A 17,732-nucleotide genomic window follows, 5' to 3' on the forward strand; every position below is an offset into this window, starting at 1 on the left:
ACACCAAGCGACGCCCCTCTCCTCCGATGTGCACAATGACCCGGGGAGCTGCTGCGACCGACCGGGGCAAACTCACACAGAGAAAAGCCAGCGACTAGCGAGAAGAAAAGGCGGACACTCACCCCCGCGTTCACTGTTTAATTCAAACAGACGCTTGCTTGCAGCATTTTTTTGCTTGCGTCACCGCAACCTATTTTGGCCATATTCTTTTGGCTAAAATTTTACTTCGGTGGCCGAATATTCGGTGCATCACTAATCATCTCAATTGGCTTTATTTTTGGCACTCATATGTAAGAATTCAGGCTATAAGCTAATAAGGTTACTGTATTTAACTCTTTGACTGCCATGGACGTTAAAAGACGTCAAGTCCGCACTAACTTCCTTCACTTTCACATCCCTACCCGTTTTTTCACTGTTATATTTACTTACACATTTCCTCATATTTTACACAAATTATATAAATCACCTAACTACTTTGATTCTATCCTATAACATGCCAGTATTGACAAATGGCCTATGCAGATATATACACAGGACTGAGCCTATATTGTTTGTATGCATAAATTAGTTCTGGTTTCCTGGAATGTTTGTGGCGCTCGCTCACAGGCAAAAAGAATAAAAACTTTAGACCATCTCTTAAAATTAAAAGCAGATATTTGCCTCCTGCAAGAAACCCACCTACAAAAATCTGAAGAAAAATTACTTATTGATAAGAATTTTAGCCAAGCATACTCTGCCCCTTATAACAGCAGACAAAGAGGAGTCTGTATACTCATACATAAGAATTTACTCTTTACTCTAAATAATACAATAACAGACCCAGAGGGCCGATACATTATTATTCAGGTAACTAAAATATATACATTTGGCAATTTATATGCCCCTAATAATGATGATCCGGCCTTTTTCCATGAATTTTTCTCTCAGCTGTTTGATTTAGCAGCGAACTCTACTATTATTATTGGAGGAGACTTTAACACAGTCTTAAATCCATTAATAGACCGTTCTAATAACACAACTTGTATAAGGCGATTACAATCTACTAAAGTAATAGGGGAATATATGGATGATTTTGGCCTCGTCGACAGCTGGAGACTTAAAAACCCAAATAAGAAGGAATTTACTTTCTTTTCCGCTGTGCACAGGTCCTTTTCAAGAATTTATTATTTTCTTACAAATAACTCTATTGCTGATAAAACTGTTACAAAAATACATCCTATTATTATTAGCGACCATGCACCAGTCTCCCTATCCCTACAAGTTGATTATACCTTTAAACCACCACCAACATGGCGTTTTAACATCTCACTGCTAAACGATGCAGAGTTTGATAAAATTATAAGGAAAGAGTGGGCAGACTTTTTGGAAATAAATGACTCTCCAGGCCTATCGCCATCTCTTCTCTGGGAAGCTGGGAAAGCAGTAATTAGAGGTAAAATTATATCATATTCATCTTATAAAAAGAAACAGGATCAAAAATTAGAAAATGACTTGGAAGATAAAATTAAACAACTGACGGATGAGTACGTAATAAACCCAAATGACCAAATATGGACTGACTTACAAAATACAAAAATACAGTTAGGCGATATGCTAACTAAAAAGACAGAGTTTATAATACAACAATTGAGATACAACAACTTTGAATATAATAACAAATCAGGTAAATTTCTTGCAAACCAACTTCAACGCAATCGGGAAAAATCTCTTAGGCTATCAAAGGGACAACTGGTGAATGTACACAGTCACCAGAAGAAATTAATCAAATTTTTTATTACTATTATCGCAACCTATACTATGAAACTAACAAGCCTAACCCTGAGCATATTGAGGCATTCCTCAGTAGCTTAAATATGCCTCAGTTAACTACTGAATATAAAGATATGTTAGAGGCGCCACTTACTATAAACGAGTTGTACAGTGCTCTAGATAGTATGCCTAATGGCAAGGCACCTGGCCCAGATGGTTATCCGGCTATATTTTTTAAGCACTACTGGTTAATGCTTGCTCCGCTATTCTTAAGAGTAGTAACAGAAATTAAAACTAATGGTTACATACGTCCACACATGAATACAGCAGCAATTAAACTGTTATTAAAGCCAGAAAAAGATCCCACCCTTCCATCAAGTTACCGTCCGATTTCACTAATTAACACTGATATTAAAATTATTACTAAGGCTTTCACATCTAGACTAGAAACAGTAATCTCGACAATTATTCATAGCGACCAAACAGGCTTTATTAAAGATCGTCACTCTACTAATCATATTAGGAGGCTCTTTAACCTTATTAGCATGTCACAGCGGCATGATAAGAAGGCAGTTATTATATCGTTGGATGCAGAAAAAGCTTTCGACAAAGTTAACTGGTCCTTCCTCTTTGCTGTTTTGACTTTGGGAAATCATTTATCCACTGGGTGTCAGTATTATATGATTCTCCCAAAGCTACAGTTACTACTAATGGGATTATATCTAAGAGCTTTATTTTACAGAGAGGCACAAGACAGGGATGCCCACTATCCCCTTTATTATTTGCAATATTTATTGAGCCACTTGCAATAGCCATACGCCAGGAAAGAAGGATTCAAGGAATTCACTCTGGGGTAACAGAACATAAAATTAATCTATATGCCGATGATATTTTACTTTATTTAGAAAACCCGGCGATTTCGTTAGGGGAAGTATTTAACTTAATAACTAAATTCTCACAGTTATCAGATTATTCTATTAACTGGACAAAATCAACACTTCTACCTATTACAGAAAATTCATGGAACCCTGCAAGCCAGGACCCACACTACTCATTTCCTATAGGTAATTTAAAATACTTAGGCATAAAAATCTCACCTAAATTAACTGATTTAATTCATTTAAACTTTTCTCCACTTCTGGATAACATTCATAGTGACTTGGAACGCTGGAATAATCTTCCTATTTCTTTAATAGGACGAATAGCCACCATTAAAATGAAAGTTTTACCTAAAATAAACTATTTTTTCTCAATGATTCCATTTAAACCTACGGCTAAATGGTTCCAGTTGTTGGACTCAGCCGTTACAAAATTTTACTGGAATAGAAAAAAAGCAAAGATTAGTCGATCTACTCTTCAGAAAAGTAAATCCAAAGGTGGTCTAGAGGCACCAAATTTTATGTACTACTATATAGCCAACCAGCTACATTATATCGTTCTATGGGCACAACCCAACAGAGATACTAACTGTTGGCTGGAACTAGAACAGAAGGATTGTAATAACCTCAGACTTCTAGATTTACTCTTTATTACAACATCAATTAAGCGACATAATTGTTTTAAAAACCCAATGATTTCCGCCACCCTGACTGCTTGGTGGAAGGCATTAGAAATTACAAAAGCCCAAGTGGAGCCGTGTGGGCTTTCTCCCCTATGGCATAACCCCGACTTTCGAATTAACAACCAATCGTTTTATTTAGGTGTGTGGGAGCAGAAAGGAATTACACATCTCCACCATCTCTTCTCAGATAATATGTTTATATCATATACATCCTTGCTCCAAAAATACAAAATAACAAACGGAATTTTTTACATTATCTGCAAGTTAAAAATATGATAAAGAAACAAATTCTAACACTTCAGGGTACGCTCCAACCGCCTGTTTTAGCTAAAGATATTACCAAGCTTTCTCCGACAACAACAAAAAAACTTCCAAAAATATATAAGTTACTTTCATATACGGATAAAATGTCTTTACCCATCTTAAAATGGGAGACAGACTTGTCTATAGCTCCGGAATCTGACTTTTAGATTCAAGTTTGTGAAAATGCATTTAAAATGACAAAACACACAAATTTACAACTTATCCAATACAAAATTATCCATAGAACATACATTACTCAATATATGATGAAGAAAATGGGACTCTCCGACTGCGACATTTGTCTCCAGTGTTTACAAAACACTACAAACACTTATTTTCATGCTTTATGGTTATGCACTCCGGTTATGTATTTCTGGACTAAAGTCTTAGAAAAACTTTCCGCTATCTTGGACTGTAGAATACCTTTATCTCCAAACTTGTGTTTGCTAGGTGACCTAACAACAACTGACTTACCACATAAACAATTTCAATCTACACTTGTAGCCCTTACTATCGCAAAAAAAACAATTCTTGTTAACTGGAAAAATAAACAAACTCTGAATATCGACCAATGGTCTAACCTCCTCATAAATCACATTTTAATGGAAAAAATATCGGCCTCAAATAAAAAACAAATATCAAAATTCATAGAAATATGGTCTACGTATATAGAATATTTTAACCTAATTCTGGTTATTTAATTCTGCCTGTTAGCGAGAGCCACCACATCGTGATAGCTTACATTGATGTCTCTGCATTTGGCAGTTTGTAACTAATGGTTGTGTTTTTATAGTCAGGAACCCAGTTGCTGCCAACAGGATCGAGCAGATTCACCTCCAATGGGCACTAAGGGCTAATATTCGAATTCACTGCATGCCAGGGGACTAACTCTACAGGTGCTGTCCCCCTCTGGCTGGGCGTGGGCGGGTCTGCCCCTCTGTTGGCTGCTGGGTGGCGGCTGCGTCTTGGTCGTTCCCTGGGTCTCGTGGGGGGTGCTGTGTTGCGGGGCTCTCCCTGGTGTTCGGGGCGGCGCCGCCCTAGCGCGGTCCGTCGCTCTGGGCCCGGCGACGCGGTTCGGGGCCGCCCGTCCTCCGCCTCCCTGTCCCTTCTCCCTCGTCGCCCTTCCTCCTCCTCTCCCCCTCTCTCTGCGGCCCTGCCGCTGCCTCCTGCCCTTCCTGTCGTCTCCTTCCCCCTTCCCCCGTCCCCTCCCCCTCCCCTGTCCGCCCCCCCTCCCCCCTCCGTGGCCTGGGTCTACGGCGCTCCAGGGAACGGGAGGGTGGGCGGGATTGTTGTTGTACCTGCCCTGCTCCGGTGGGCCTCCGGTGGGGCACTTCGGGCGGGCCCCAGTATCCGGGGGGCGAGCCGGTGTCCCGGTGGGGTGGGTGGGGTTTTGGTGGGCGGGTGCGCCTCCCGCCCCCGCCCGGTTAGGGGGGGCCCAGCTGGTCGCTCCTCTTAACTCACTGCACTAGTTTTGCACAATACATTTTTTTTTTACACGCACGCACGCATGCACGCAAGCACACACGCACACACACACGCACAAACACACATCCACATACAAAAAAAAAAGGGGGAACAATGATGATGACATGATCAATACTGAGCTCTCCCAAAAAAAAAAAGACGTCAAGTAAAAACCTACGGAGGGCCGCCAATGACGTTAAAAGACGTCAAGTAAAAACCTACGAAGGGCCGCCAATGACGTTAAAAGACGTCATCCAATTTTTTTAATATATTTTTTTGAAACGGGTGGAGGAAAGCCTTGGCCAGCTGCTGTGAAAGTTTCAAGCAGATCTAGTTAGCCTAATGACTATTTTTGGCCCCTAGATGGCAGCAATGACTCTCTTTTGACAAGATTGGGTAGGCGTCAGTAGAAGACGTGAGGCGGAACTAGAGGGGACAATGGCTGGGGAAGGGAAGAAAACATGGCGACCGGTTGCAAGCAGCTCACGGTCGAGCAGTTTTTTTCAAAGACGAAAAGCATCGACCAACGCTAAAGAGCACATTGATGACGACGATGATCATCATCGATGATGATGACTCCGAGGTTGGAAGCATTGACGCGGCAGTAGAAGACGTGAGGCGGAGCTAGAAGGCTGAAGAAGCGAACAATGGCGACCGGTTGCAGGCAGCTCACACTTGGGAATTTTTTTCAAAGACGAAAGGCATCGAACAACGCTAAAGAGCATATTGATGACGACGATGATCATCATCGATGATGATGATGGTGACTCCGAGGTTGACGCTGAAGTTGCAAGCGTTGACGCGGCGGCTATGACGACGTCATAAAGGTTCACCGGCTAGCGATGCTAACACCGGAAAACGCGGAGCACAACCGAGCACGCTCAGGCGGACGTTCAATCGGACGACGAAGAGTGCCCCGAGTCCAATGCATATTCATCGGAGGAGTGGGTACAGTCTGCTACCTGCTATTCCCCGGAAAAAAAGGAAGCGTAAAGAAAGTGTAACGTCTGCACGCGAAAGGAGCCATCGCAAGTGAAACTAATCTGTTGTGTAAATGGGAGCGTTACAAAAAGAAAAACTGTATTTGAAACATCCACATAATTGTAAATAGTACCACAGTTGCACACATTTGTAAATAGTTTGCGAAATTGTTTTGTCAAATTGTTACACTGTTGAAGGGAAATAAACGTATTTTGCAACCAAAAAACACTTTTTCATTGTTGGTGATAGCGTTTTACAGAAGTAAAGCACTATTTAGGTGTTTGTGGCATCATTCATGGACAAAAAGAAGTGTACAATTCACTAGAGTGCATGAAAGAACATCGTTTCACAAAAAGCTCTTTTTCTCCGCTTTTTGTTTCAAAACAGAGCATTTCGGTGAAACTAACCATTTTCTATTGTTGATTACTGAAGAACGGAATAAGGTAGAAACAAACTTTTTTTTCTGATGAAAGATGAGAGTTCAATCTTTCATTTGGTCGTATGTGTGTTTTGTTATACATTATTAACATTTTTAATTCTTTATTTCATATATTTACCATGTTGAAATGTTTTATAGATGTGTAGAGTAGGTGAAATAGTGTTGAACTCAGTATAATTTGACCTTAACCTTGTTTTTGTCTAAAAATTCCTTCTCAGTGTTTTGCACACACACATTCTGTTCGTGAGAACAGATTTTGCCACACACATACCCTGAGAGCACCATCACTCACGGCCACTCTAAATCCAGTTCAATTTGTTTGTGAGATATTGTTTTGGGAAAAAAGTACAAAAAGTACCCAGAGAGTATATTTTGTCTAAAAAGATGAACACAGCTGCGGACTGTGTACGAAAATAATATTATGTAACATATTGTGTGAGAACCAATCTGTTTTACTTATTCATGGTGGGAGGAGGAATAGGCGTTCTCTTACTGATTTGGATTCTTTAAAAGCTGTATTCCGCAAAAGAGGGGGCACACACGCACCCTGGAATTCCACCTTTTACGTGATGTTCAGTGTTGTGTGACCGGAGATTCTCTGTAATAAATCATCTTTGCAAGGAGTTTTTCTCACAAGAAGTCTATCTTAAATTTTTTGGAACACGCAAAAGAGGACAAATAATTAGCCTCTATCAGTTTCCATAGTCCAAACACAACATTTTCTGTGGACCTTGAAAGATCAGTCAAAATGCTTAAATCGGCTGGCACTGGCGACATCCCGTTTCTGAAAACGTCTGGCAGTCAAAGAGTTAAGAACAGCTACTTACTGGTGCGATATGCTGCAATTTGCATATGGTCCGATTAGTCGACTAATTGCAGCTACTATCAGCAACTAGTCGATGAGCAAGATAATTGTTTATGGCAGCCCAAGTTGAGATTAGTTTTTTACATAGTTTAAAAAGCTATGTTACAGTGTTCCTTCACTTTTCGTGCGTGTTATGTTCCACGCCCTCCCACGCAAAGTTAGAGGACGCAATATTTTTGGGGATTTTAGGGGGTGGTGAGTTACGCTTCCAGTGAGCCATAACAAGGCCACCAAACAGTTCCCACCCTTCTAAACATTTGTTAACTTTGTGAATATAATAAGAAAATTAGCAGCATAGCCCTAAATAAAGAATACAGTAAATCCGGGAGGGGTGAGGGAGCGGCGTGGGTTAGCAGCAGGGGGTGGGAGGGGTCATAATCTCCAAAAACCCCAAGCAATAGCAAGGTACAACCCAATATAAACCCCATACTGTATGAATTTTGGACCCAAATACAAATCCATGATATAGTGAATCCGTGATATAAGTAAACTGTGAAATAGCAAAGGACCATTGTATTCTCATCACCGATGACTTGAGTTTGACAAAAAGAATTATGCTGCCTTCGCAATCCATAAAAATAGCATTTGTCAAAAAATAACAAGACCTCTGTTGTTTGTTAGCTTGAGCTTTTTAATACCCACTGGTTTTGCAGTTGAGCAAACACCTACACTAACAATTCAGGCGTCTCCCTGATATAAAAAGATAAGTAGAACTGTTGAGATACAGTATCACGTCACCATACTTCATTGACACCAATTACAAATGTCCTATTAGCTTTTTCTATTATTGTTAATAAGTGTTAAGTATCTTGCAGGATGTGTTGTCCAAAGAACATGCAATTAACAATGTAATATTTAATGAATAATAAAACTCATGTCTGCTCAATTTCTTGTGATCACTCATCTGGGAACAAATAATACAATGGGGCAGTTTCCACAGTAGCGACCAAAATAGGGAATAACACTGTCACTACAACAGTGGGATAATCACAATTTCAAAAGGACAAGAAGAAAGAAGGGAAGACTGCAGAATCTAATGAAGACGAGCGCTAATGTTTTAAATTTAAAAAGGTAACCTTGTCGGGTCAAATTAGGTTGTCATGAAATGTTCTCCTCTTATACAGAAGTGTTTACACCGTGATAAAATGTCTGATTAATTACTGGGATCATTTTGTCTGAGCTGAAAAGAAAAAAAAGGCAAATCCGGGCTCCAGCCTTTCTGTGTGCCGTTTGCATATTTTCCCCGTTACCTGCATGTGTTTTCCCCGGGTGCTCCGATTTCTTCCAACATTCCCCCAAAAAATGCATGGTAGGTTAATTGAGCACTCTAAATTTTCTCTCAGTGTTATTGTGACAGTGAATGGTTGTTCGTCTATGTGTGACCTGTGATTGTCTGGCGATCAGTTCAGGGCTTACCCTGACTATTGCCCGAAGACAGCTCGGATAGGCTACAGGACCACCACGACCATAGTGAGGATAAGTGGTATGGGTAACTGATTAAACTGATTAAAGAATTGTTTTAGATTTTAGGACCCTCCATTTTAAATATAAATGTATTGCTCTCCAGCTCTGGTACGAGTAGCTTTTAAAACCTCTGTGATTCAACCCCTACTTAAACAACCCAACCTCGCCCCAGAAAATCTCTGTAACAATAGGCCGGTCATGCAACAGCTTAAAGGGACACTTGAATGAGCTGAACATGGGCACATATATGAAAGATATCTACAGTATTTTCACGACTAAAAGGCGCAAGTCTTGCATTTTCTCAAAAATAGAGGGTGCGCCTAATAGTGAGGTGCGCCTTGTGGTCCAAGGTCCAAAATCTGACTGACTGTGTGAGAGGACTTCCCGCACACATTACTTATACACAAGAAAGGCGGACCTGAATGAGGACAGACATGAGAGCATGGAAGAGTCAACTTGGTGGCGAGTTTTCCAGCCCCTCCTCTACCACTCCCTCCCCCCCCCACCACCACCACCGCCGCCGCCGCCGCCACGTGTTCGCTCTGCCAATCGGGATTTGTTGTGTTCAAACTTATGCCATGGCACTAAAGCGTGCATGTTAAGTGAACATGTGTCCTCTTTTTTTCTTTTTTGCTTGTTTCAGAGCTTAACGAGCCACTTACAAGTTAATTGTTTGATTGACAGCAGGGAGTGAGGGAGATGGAACATACCAAATGCAAAGGGGTGTCCGGGCTAAACTACTACATGCAGTAGTGTATTGTTTCCTTTTTTCCTTTCTTTTTTAAATGCTTTATTGAACAATGTGCACTTACGGCAACAGACATCGCAAAAGTCACTTTGAAGTAGTGCAAGTCTACGTAGTGTAGCTAAACAGATCACACTACATACTAAAGACACCAGATAGTTTTTTTCCCACGCATCACCTTTCCTTCCTTATCTCCGTGACTCAAATGCGCACATCTCTCAGACTCTGTGAAAAATAAAGTTTGGCAAATGAACTCAGAGCTTGCTATTATTCCGGGAGGCTGGCAAACACAGCTTTACCTAGACTGGGAGGCAGCACCGTACAAGTTATGCCACAATTTGTCAATGGATCCGACAACGAGAATGACTTGGCGTGTTTGATGGAGAACTTGCCCAGTTGTTTGTTTCTGATACAGAAGATCTGATACAGAGGACTATGACTCATTTGTGGATTAGGATTGATCAATAGCAACATGAATACATTTTTATATACTTCAAATAGAACTGAACTCACTGTTTGTATTGTTACTTCAACCAAACTCAGTTTTGTTCCGTTCGCTGCCTTTTAAAAAAAAAAAGCGCTAGCACTAGCATATTTTTTTAGTATAATCACATGCTACCATATGTTTTGAGCTAGCGTATGTTAAACTGCCTTTAAACGATTAAACAGCCTTATGTGCACAGGAAGCAAGCATCATAATATTGTTTCCTTGCTCGTTTAATCACGTTCTGTTGTGTTTCTAGTGTCCTTTACATCCTCATTGTCTCACCTTCCGTGTATATTCTGATGCATTTCATCTGCTAAGAGACCAAGAATTGGTCAAAACAAAACAAAATGACATATCCGCTCTCCCATATTTAAAGGGAGAAGAACACTGGAGCGCTCCCGGTTTTAACGGTAGAAACGCGTTCGCCCGCTCCCGGCCTTAATGGGTTAAACAGTAACTAATGGCCCCCAAAATTTATATGCACATTCCTACTCTTATTCCCTTCAACCTGTGAAAACATAAAAGCGATCGGCACGATATTTGGGACTTTACTAAGATAATGTGAGCTCCTATGAGAAAGAAAAACCACTATCACCTCCACAAAATCCAAAATATTGTGCTGTTTGATGTTTGTTTTTTGTTTTTTACTTTTACAGGTTGCCATGGATAAGTGTAGGAATGTGCGTATTAATTTAGGTGGCAATTGGTCTCTGTTTTTAGACATTTCGCGACGCAAGTTTTTTTGGACTCCAAGCAGGCAGCATTAGCTCCCATTGCTACAAGGCAAAGGCCGGCAGCTAGGCTAGCTCCAACTACCCTTTGACTTAAAACACACAGAGTTATCAAGCAGCAGTTAATGACAGCATTTTTCTTGCCCATTATGTCAGCAAACTCATGGTTTGGGTTGGGCCTTGGGTCAAAGGTTTCATGGTTTGGATTGGACCTTGTTTAGTTTTATTTGCTTCTGTCATGTTTTGGGTTTTGTTTGAGTTTGTTACCTTAGTTTACGTCATGATCTGTGTTTTGTTATGTAGTCCTTGTGTGCCTCCCTAGTCTCGTCAAGCATTGTCATGTCCACCTGTCTTTGCCTGCTCTTTCTCATATGTAAACCAATCAGCACCCTTTGCCACTTGTGTCTTGCCTAGGTGTGTCTTGTGTTTGTTGTTTTCCCCCTGTCATGCTGCCACAGTTTTGCCCTGTTGTTGTTCCCCCCCACACGTCTTGCATCGCTTGCCTCTTGGAGTTTGCTTTTGTTATTGTTAATTAAAATCCCATTTGGACTTCTCCTCTGCCTCCTCATCCTGCTTCCTCACATTTGGGTCCACTATTACACCCCAAACTTAACACAAGGCGGCTGTTGTTTATGCGCCGGATAGGTCATCGCTATTATGTGGCCTGGATAATGGCGTTGCCCAGGTTATGTTCTTATTTTGAGACTTCCACAAATCAGGGAATATAATGCCAGAGATACAGTATTTGCACTTTTATTCTTTATACACAATGCCTAATTGAATACTGGCAAATGAGTTTTAAGTTGTGTATTGCTGTAAGGGCCATGTGAATAAATGATTATTTTATTTAATGGACGGATGGATGGAATTAGTATCAGACCAAACGCACACTTAGTATGTTGCCCTCAATTTGAGAAAACAGGCGTACAGTATATTGTGCTGACTACTTGCACAGAAATCTGTCCCTATTAAATTTTACATTGAGAATTGCTGATTTTGTATTAATTACTTTGATGAAGTGAAGCTATTAGGGGTGTAACAAAAAACGATTTGAACCGGAAATCCGGTTTTGATTTGAACGATGCGAGTGCGCCGGCACACGGACTAATGATCCGGTCTGAAAATAGCTTCAACTGGACGATGGCCCAGTCAAAACGTTATAAATTGATTTTATGTTGCTGGTACAATTACAGGGTGCGCGCTCCCCATTCGCCACGTCGCCAATGACAAGAGGGGGGGGGGGGGTAATGGCCGTATGCAATTTGCATACAGTAATTCTACAATCATTGATGCGGCCATTCATTCACAACATCGCTCCAAGCTAATGACGCATTGCTTATATCTGCCGGCGTGGCATGCTACTGCTAGCGAGTATTAGCAAACAAGCTGTTCTGCCGCGACCTGAGGTGGAAGGAAAATGGGAATATTGTGTCTGCTCCAAAATGTAACTATATTGCCCCTGAGTTGCATAAAACAACTTTGAATTACACCCTGGGCTCGCTCGAAAGTTGCGGGGGGAAACGAAAGATGACAGGACATCCAGGAAGTGAACCCTTGTCAGATCTAATGGCTTGGCAGCGTCCCCTGGCTTTTGACACGACGAGGAATACACAAACTTTTTTTAACTTAAGTGTGTAAAAGAAGGGGCGGCACGGTGGATGACTGGTTAGCACGTCCGCCTCCTAGTACAGAGGACGTGAGATCGAGTCCGGGCTTCGGCCTTCCTGGGTGGAGTTTGCATGTTCTCCCCGTGCTTGCGTAGGTATTCTCTGGGTACTCCGGTTTCCTCCCACATTCCAAAGACATGCATGGCAGGTTAATTGAACACTCCAAATTGTCCATAGGTGTGATTGTGAGTATGGTTGTTTGTCTCTGTGTGCCCTGCGATTGGCTGGCAACCAGTTCAGGGTGTACCCCGCCTACTGCCCGAAGCAAGCTGGGATAGGCTCCAGCGCCCCCCGGGACCCTTGTGAGGAAAAGCGGTTAAGAAAATGGATGGCTGGATGGATGGTGTAAAAGAAGGATAATCAGACGCTTTTACGAGCGGTAAGTCGGCCAGGATCGCGGAGGGATTACGAGCACGAAGGTAGAACATCAACAGGCACGTGGTCATGAACTGTTTTGGAACCCGTTTGAATTGTATTTTCTTGTGTCGTTGAGTACACATAGTTCACCATATAAACTCAGCACTGATTTACGTGACATAATTGTTATTGATTGTCGTATTAATGGTATTCCAGTTCCAACTGCAGTTGTAATGCAGTAATCATGACAAAACGTTATTGTTATTTTGTGTATTATAATAAAATTGCTTGAGGAAAATATAGGGGTAACTGCCTGTATACAGACACCAAAATAAATAAATAAAAATGGCACTGCACCACTATTTGGACCAGCATCATAACACAAATAACATAGTGGAGCTGAGTGTTTTTAAAAATAAGGTAGAGGATTTATTCTTTATTATTTAAAAAAAAACAACACACACATATCCAAAAAAGGCTCACAAAAACGGGCATGCATCTCATTTAGATGCATGCCAAGCATCTACGTGGCAGTAGTTAGCCAAATACTGCTCAACTCTTGATGTCACAATCGACAACCAAAGTGAGTACATCATAAGGGAGCATAGAGGTAAGCAGAGGATAAATACAAATTATTTTTTATAAAATATAAAATAAAGTATTTTTTAAAACACATTTATTTATGCAACTTACAATTAAAAATAGAAAAAAGAATTGTACTTGTAAGGTTTTAGATTGCACTGTCCTGACATATCTCCTTCCACTGCTGTTCATATTGCACAAATGTTTGGCATCTCTCTTGACTGGAGCCAGCGCACACCTATTTTTTTTTTTTCACATACGATGTATTTATTCAAAAGAACACCTAAGGTAATTAATCATGAATCGCAGAACAGAAACACAGCGCTACTTCCTAGTCACTTTTCTTCCCCCAGGTCCTAAAACCTTCCGCAATACTACAACACAAGTCAATGCAATAAGAAGCGTCTCACAAGACGTCTAGTTTCCCCATGTGAGGGGAGAGATAACTCGAGCAATCGGAGCCTTATCTTGCACATTCCTCCCAATAAATCTGGAACTCGGGCTACTGAGGGCTTTGCCACTACCATCAGGCTTTCTGGCATAGAAACAAACATCTTGGACAGTTCTGCTCACTCGCCCAGCACTTCGATCTCGTCCAATTTAGAGCCGTGTGATTTTGCGCCTGACATACACTGTAAACAACTGCTTGAGGTACGTGTGGGAGTGACGTGTGTAAAGCGATGACATAAAACACTGTTTACGACTGTCACACGCAAACACGGATCTAGAGAAATCCACAAATCTCCACACAGAGTTTTTGAAACCTTCGTTTTTTAATGGGAAAAAAATCCCCGGGGACGTGTGGCGGACATGGCAAAACGCAGAAAAATATCTCCTATTTGCAAAAACGGTGTCTTACCACAAGATAGCGGCTGAAAAATTTTGCGAATGAACTGGTAAACTTTGACTGTTGAAAGCGCCGAAGAAAGACACGTCTGTATTATTATCTGCATAATGACTCATATCCTTGAAGGTTGCTGCTGTGTGTTCCTCTTCCCCTTTAGAGCAGCAACATCTGTGTAAACTAGGGAAAATCCTATTAAAAAGAGAGGACTCGGTGGAGTGTGCTCAGAATGGGTAGGAGATTGTAATCTGTGCACATCTCTGTCCACTCTCCTCCTGAACAAAAATAATCAAAATCTCTTGTCTTCCTTCCTTGTCTGTTGTTTATTAAATGTTTGAGGTTAACTGAACCTCAGGGTGCGTGCTCCCCATTCGCCACGTCGCCAATGACGAGGTGAAAAGGGGAGTGGCGAAGAAAATATTCTTCACGCTAGCCACATTGTCGTTCCCAATTTGTTTGTCAAAATTGCACTAGGGGAATATCACTACAGGCGTAGGTGTCTGTAAAAAAATAAATAAATAAAAGAAACATGGCCGTATGCAAATTGCATTGGTTACAGTATAATCAACAAAATCGCTCCAAGGCCAATAACATCATTGTTTACATCTGCCGGAAGCAGCTTGCTGATGCTAGTGAGCATTAACAACATTAGCCAGCAAGCAGTTCTGTCGCGACCCGAAGAATGATGAAATCGCGAATATTTTGTTTGTTTCTGCAATAAAAATTAACTGTATAGCCCCCGAGTCGCGTAAAACACCTGTGGATTACCCCTTGGTCTCGCTTACATGTTGGAGAAAAAAAACGAAAAATTACACAGCACACAGACAAGTACGTGGACTGTGTTTCATTTTATTTTCATGTGTCGTGAAGTGTACACATTTGCCGATGTAAACTCAGCATTGATTTACGTAGCGTAATTGATTGTCGTATTCAGTTGCAATTGCAGTTGAATGTAATAATGCAGTAATCATGACAAAGCGTTACTGTATGCATTAATAAAATTACATGTGCAAAATATAGGGGTATCCAGACGGGAAAAAATGACACTCTACAAGTTACACCATTTGGATCAGCATCTTAATAAAATAGAATAGTGGACCTATGTGCAGGGCTGGACTGGCCATCTGCCATATAAGGCAGATGCCTGGTGGGCCAGCCTATTTTGGGACAGATGCTATGCTTTTTCATGATTTTGTTCCTACAAGAGACTGGCCCACAATTTAGATGGAACAGTCCATTAATCAATTTCAAATATAGATAGCAAATTGAAACATCATCAATAAACATCAGTGGCAGAACTACATGTTAGGCAAGACTGGTTGGGCTGGGTCGATTTTTTTTTTGTTTAAGTCCAGCCCTGCCTAAGTGTTCTTAAAAACCAGGTAGAGGTTTTATTTCTAAAATACAGATGTATTTATTATTGTAGGCCACTGCAACATTATGCACAATTCAAACATTAAAACTGTACTTGAAAGTAGGAAAATAAAAGTTTGCTTAAGTAATGATTACATTTGGATGAATTGAGAATATTGAATGAAAATCATACTCCAATAAATGTAAAAAAAAAAAAAAGAAAGAAAGAAAAAAAAGGGGGAGGAAAACATTTCCTAAACATTAAATAACCTGTAAAAAGCATCTGAGTTTTATTTTTATAATTTTTTTTTGGTAAATACGTTAAATATTTTGGAAGGGGAAAAAACATGCAAAGACTGAGATCAGTTTAGTGCAGAATGCTTGAGGTATTTCGGGAAACTGGTTCACCCTGTCAATTGTCCCACAATATATTGTTTTATGTTGTAATTTTGTTTGCGTGGGGCTAAAACTTTGATGAGCTGATGCAACCAAGGAACAGTATATAAGTGCCCTCATTTCTTTTATCTGTGGCGATTTGGCGCAGTTGCCCTTTTTATTTATAAGATCTTTGCCCATTTCTTCCACTTTAATGTGCAGTTAGCCATCAAGCTATGTGTAAATATAAAAATAAAATCCATCTTCCCGGAAGTGTTGTGTGTTTGTTAGCTGGGCTACAATGTCTCGGCCATGCGCATGCATGAGTGGTGCATGTAGTGAAGTAGCAGCAAAATAGGCGGCACTGGCGCCACATAAACATGTGATATCATGGCTAGCTACACTCAAATGTGGCTTTATACTGTTTAGCCACATTGGCTAAAAAAATTTAGGATCCAGCGCCAACCCTGGAACCTGACAGGAACGTAACGTTTATCAGACAATGTACATAACCCAATTCGCTAGCTAGCTGCTCTAAAATACTCATAAGAGCAGTAATGTTAATTGTTTGTTTTTACAATAGAGCCCTTGATTTTGATTTTGGCCTTTGAGGTCTGCACAGTAAATGTTCTCATATTTACATTACTGTAGATCTTTTTTTTATTGGCCCATTTAGCTTTGCTTCAGGGACAAGGAAATACAGTTTGTTGCTTTACACAACGTGAATTTAAGAAATTAAAAATGTTGATTATATAAAAAAGAAAAACAAATGTTGATTCTCTATATTGTCTTTTTTTAAATTATTATTGTTTAACAAAACCCTTGCTTTACTTCCCTAGAATAAACCGGCTGCAAAAACAAAACAAAAAAATTGCTCCACAAAATTAAAAATTTGCTCCTCAAATGAATCTATTGATTCGCAAAACTGCTCCGCAATTACCACAAATATTTTTAAAAATCCGAACCAAATGACTGTTTTACAAACTAAAGAGCATACGTTCCACCACGAACAGAGCAACACAGCATGCTGCAGCAGCTATAACATCACCCCTTCTCACGTCCTCCCCCTACATTTATAATTGAGTTCTAAAAAAAGAAAGCCTTTGCCACATCCAGACAAAGATGCCCACATTTAGACAAAGATGCCCGTTAACAGTGCACGGGACATGCTGCCAGACTGACAGAAGGTACACTGCTTTGATGAGAGATCAGAATTTAGACAGGCTGCTAGTGTTAATTGTCTGTTCTACAAACCATATCAAAAGTACAATTGCAGCAGATGATCAACTAGTCAGCTTTAAACAAAATTGGTTCATTATATTAATTTTATCTACCCATAATTGGTCATCATTATTGTGTCATGGCTCCGATTTGATGCAGATATCCTAACATAACTAATTTAATACATTTTGTTTCATCCAAAAGGAACTTGCATAATTATAGTGTTTCAAAGAATTTTATTTGTCTTAATAATTTTTACGTTTAAAGATTTTCTTGTTTTGTAACAAAAAGTAAATGATCGTCCTAATCGTAATTTCAATTAGTAACAAAATAATCGTGATTCATATGTTCTTCATAATCGAGCAGCCCTAAAATATATTAAGAGAGATAATTAACCAGTTTAACGCAGATATAATTATGAAAATACCTTACACCAGTCCCCGGAGACTGGATGGCTTTCTCCGTCCATCCATCCATTTTCTTGACCGCTTTTTCGAGCAGCCCTAAAATATATTAAGAGAGATAATTAACCAGTTTAACGCAG

At 40.3% G+C, this 17,732-nt stretch overlaps 1 protein-coding gene across 9 annotated transcripts in view; it reads right to left on the bottom strand.

The window, feature by feature from the left end:
- Positions 1 to 17,732, bottom strand: part of LOC144049975 (serine/threonine-protein kinase BRSK2-like) — a 163,437-nt gene that overhangs the window by 112,198 nt on the left and 33,507 nt on the right. Inside the window, exon 1 of one of the 9 annotated variants that reach the window (XM_077562748.1) lies at positions 17,616 to 17,680. The exons of the other annotated variants lie outside the window; for them this stretch is intronic. Within the exon in view, the coding sequence (XP_077418874.1) occupies positions 17,616 to 17,665 (50 nt within the window). The 5' untranslated portion in view covers positions 17,666 to 17,680. Of the gene's footprint in view, positions 1 to 17,615; positions 17,681 to 17,732 lie in introns of those variants that run through there. 9 annotated transcript variants of the gene reach the window in all.

Source organism: Vanacampus margaritifer, chromosome 4 (genome assembly GCF_051991255.1).
Source record: "Vanacampus margaritifer isolate UIUO_Vmar chromosome 4, RoL_Vmar_1.0, whole genome shotgun sequence".
Lineage (NCBI taxonomy): Eukaryota > Metazoa > Chordata > Actinopteri > Syngnathiformes > Syngnathidae > Vanacampus > Vanacampus margaritifer.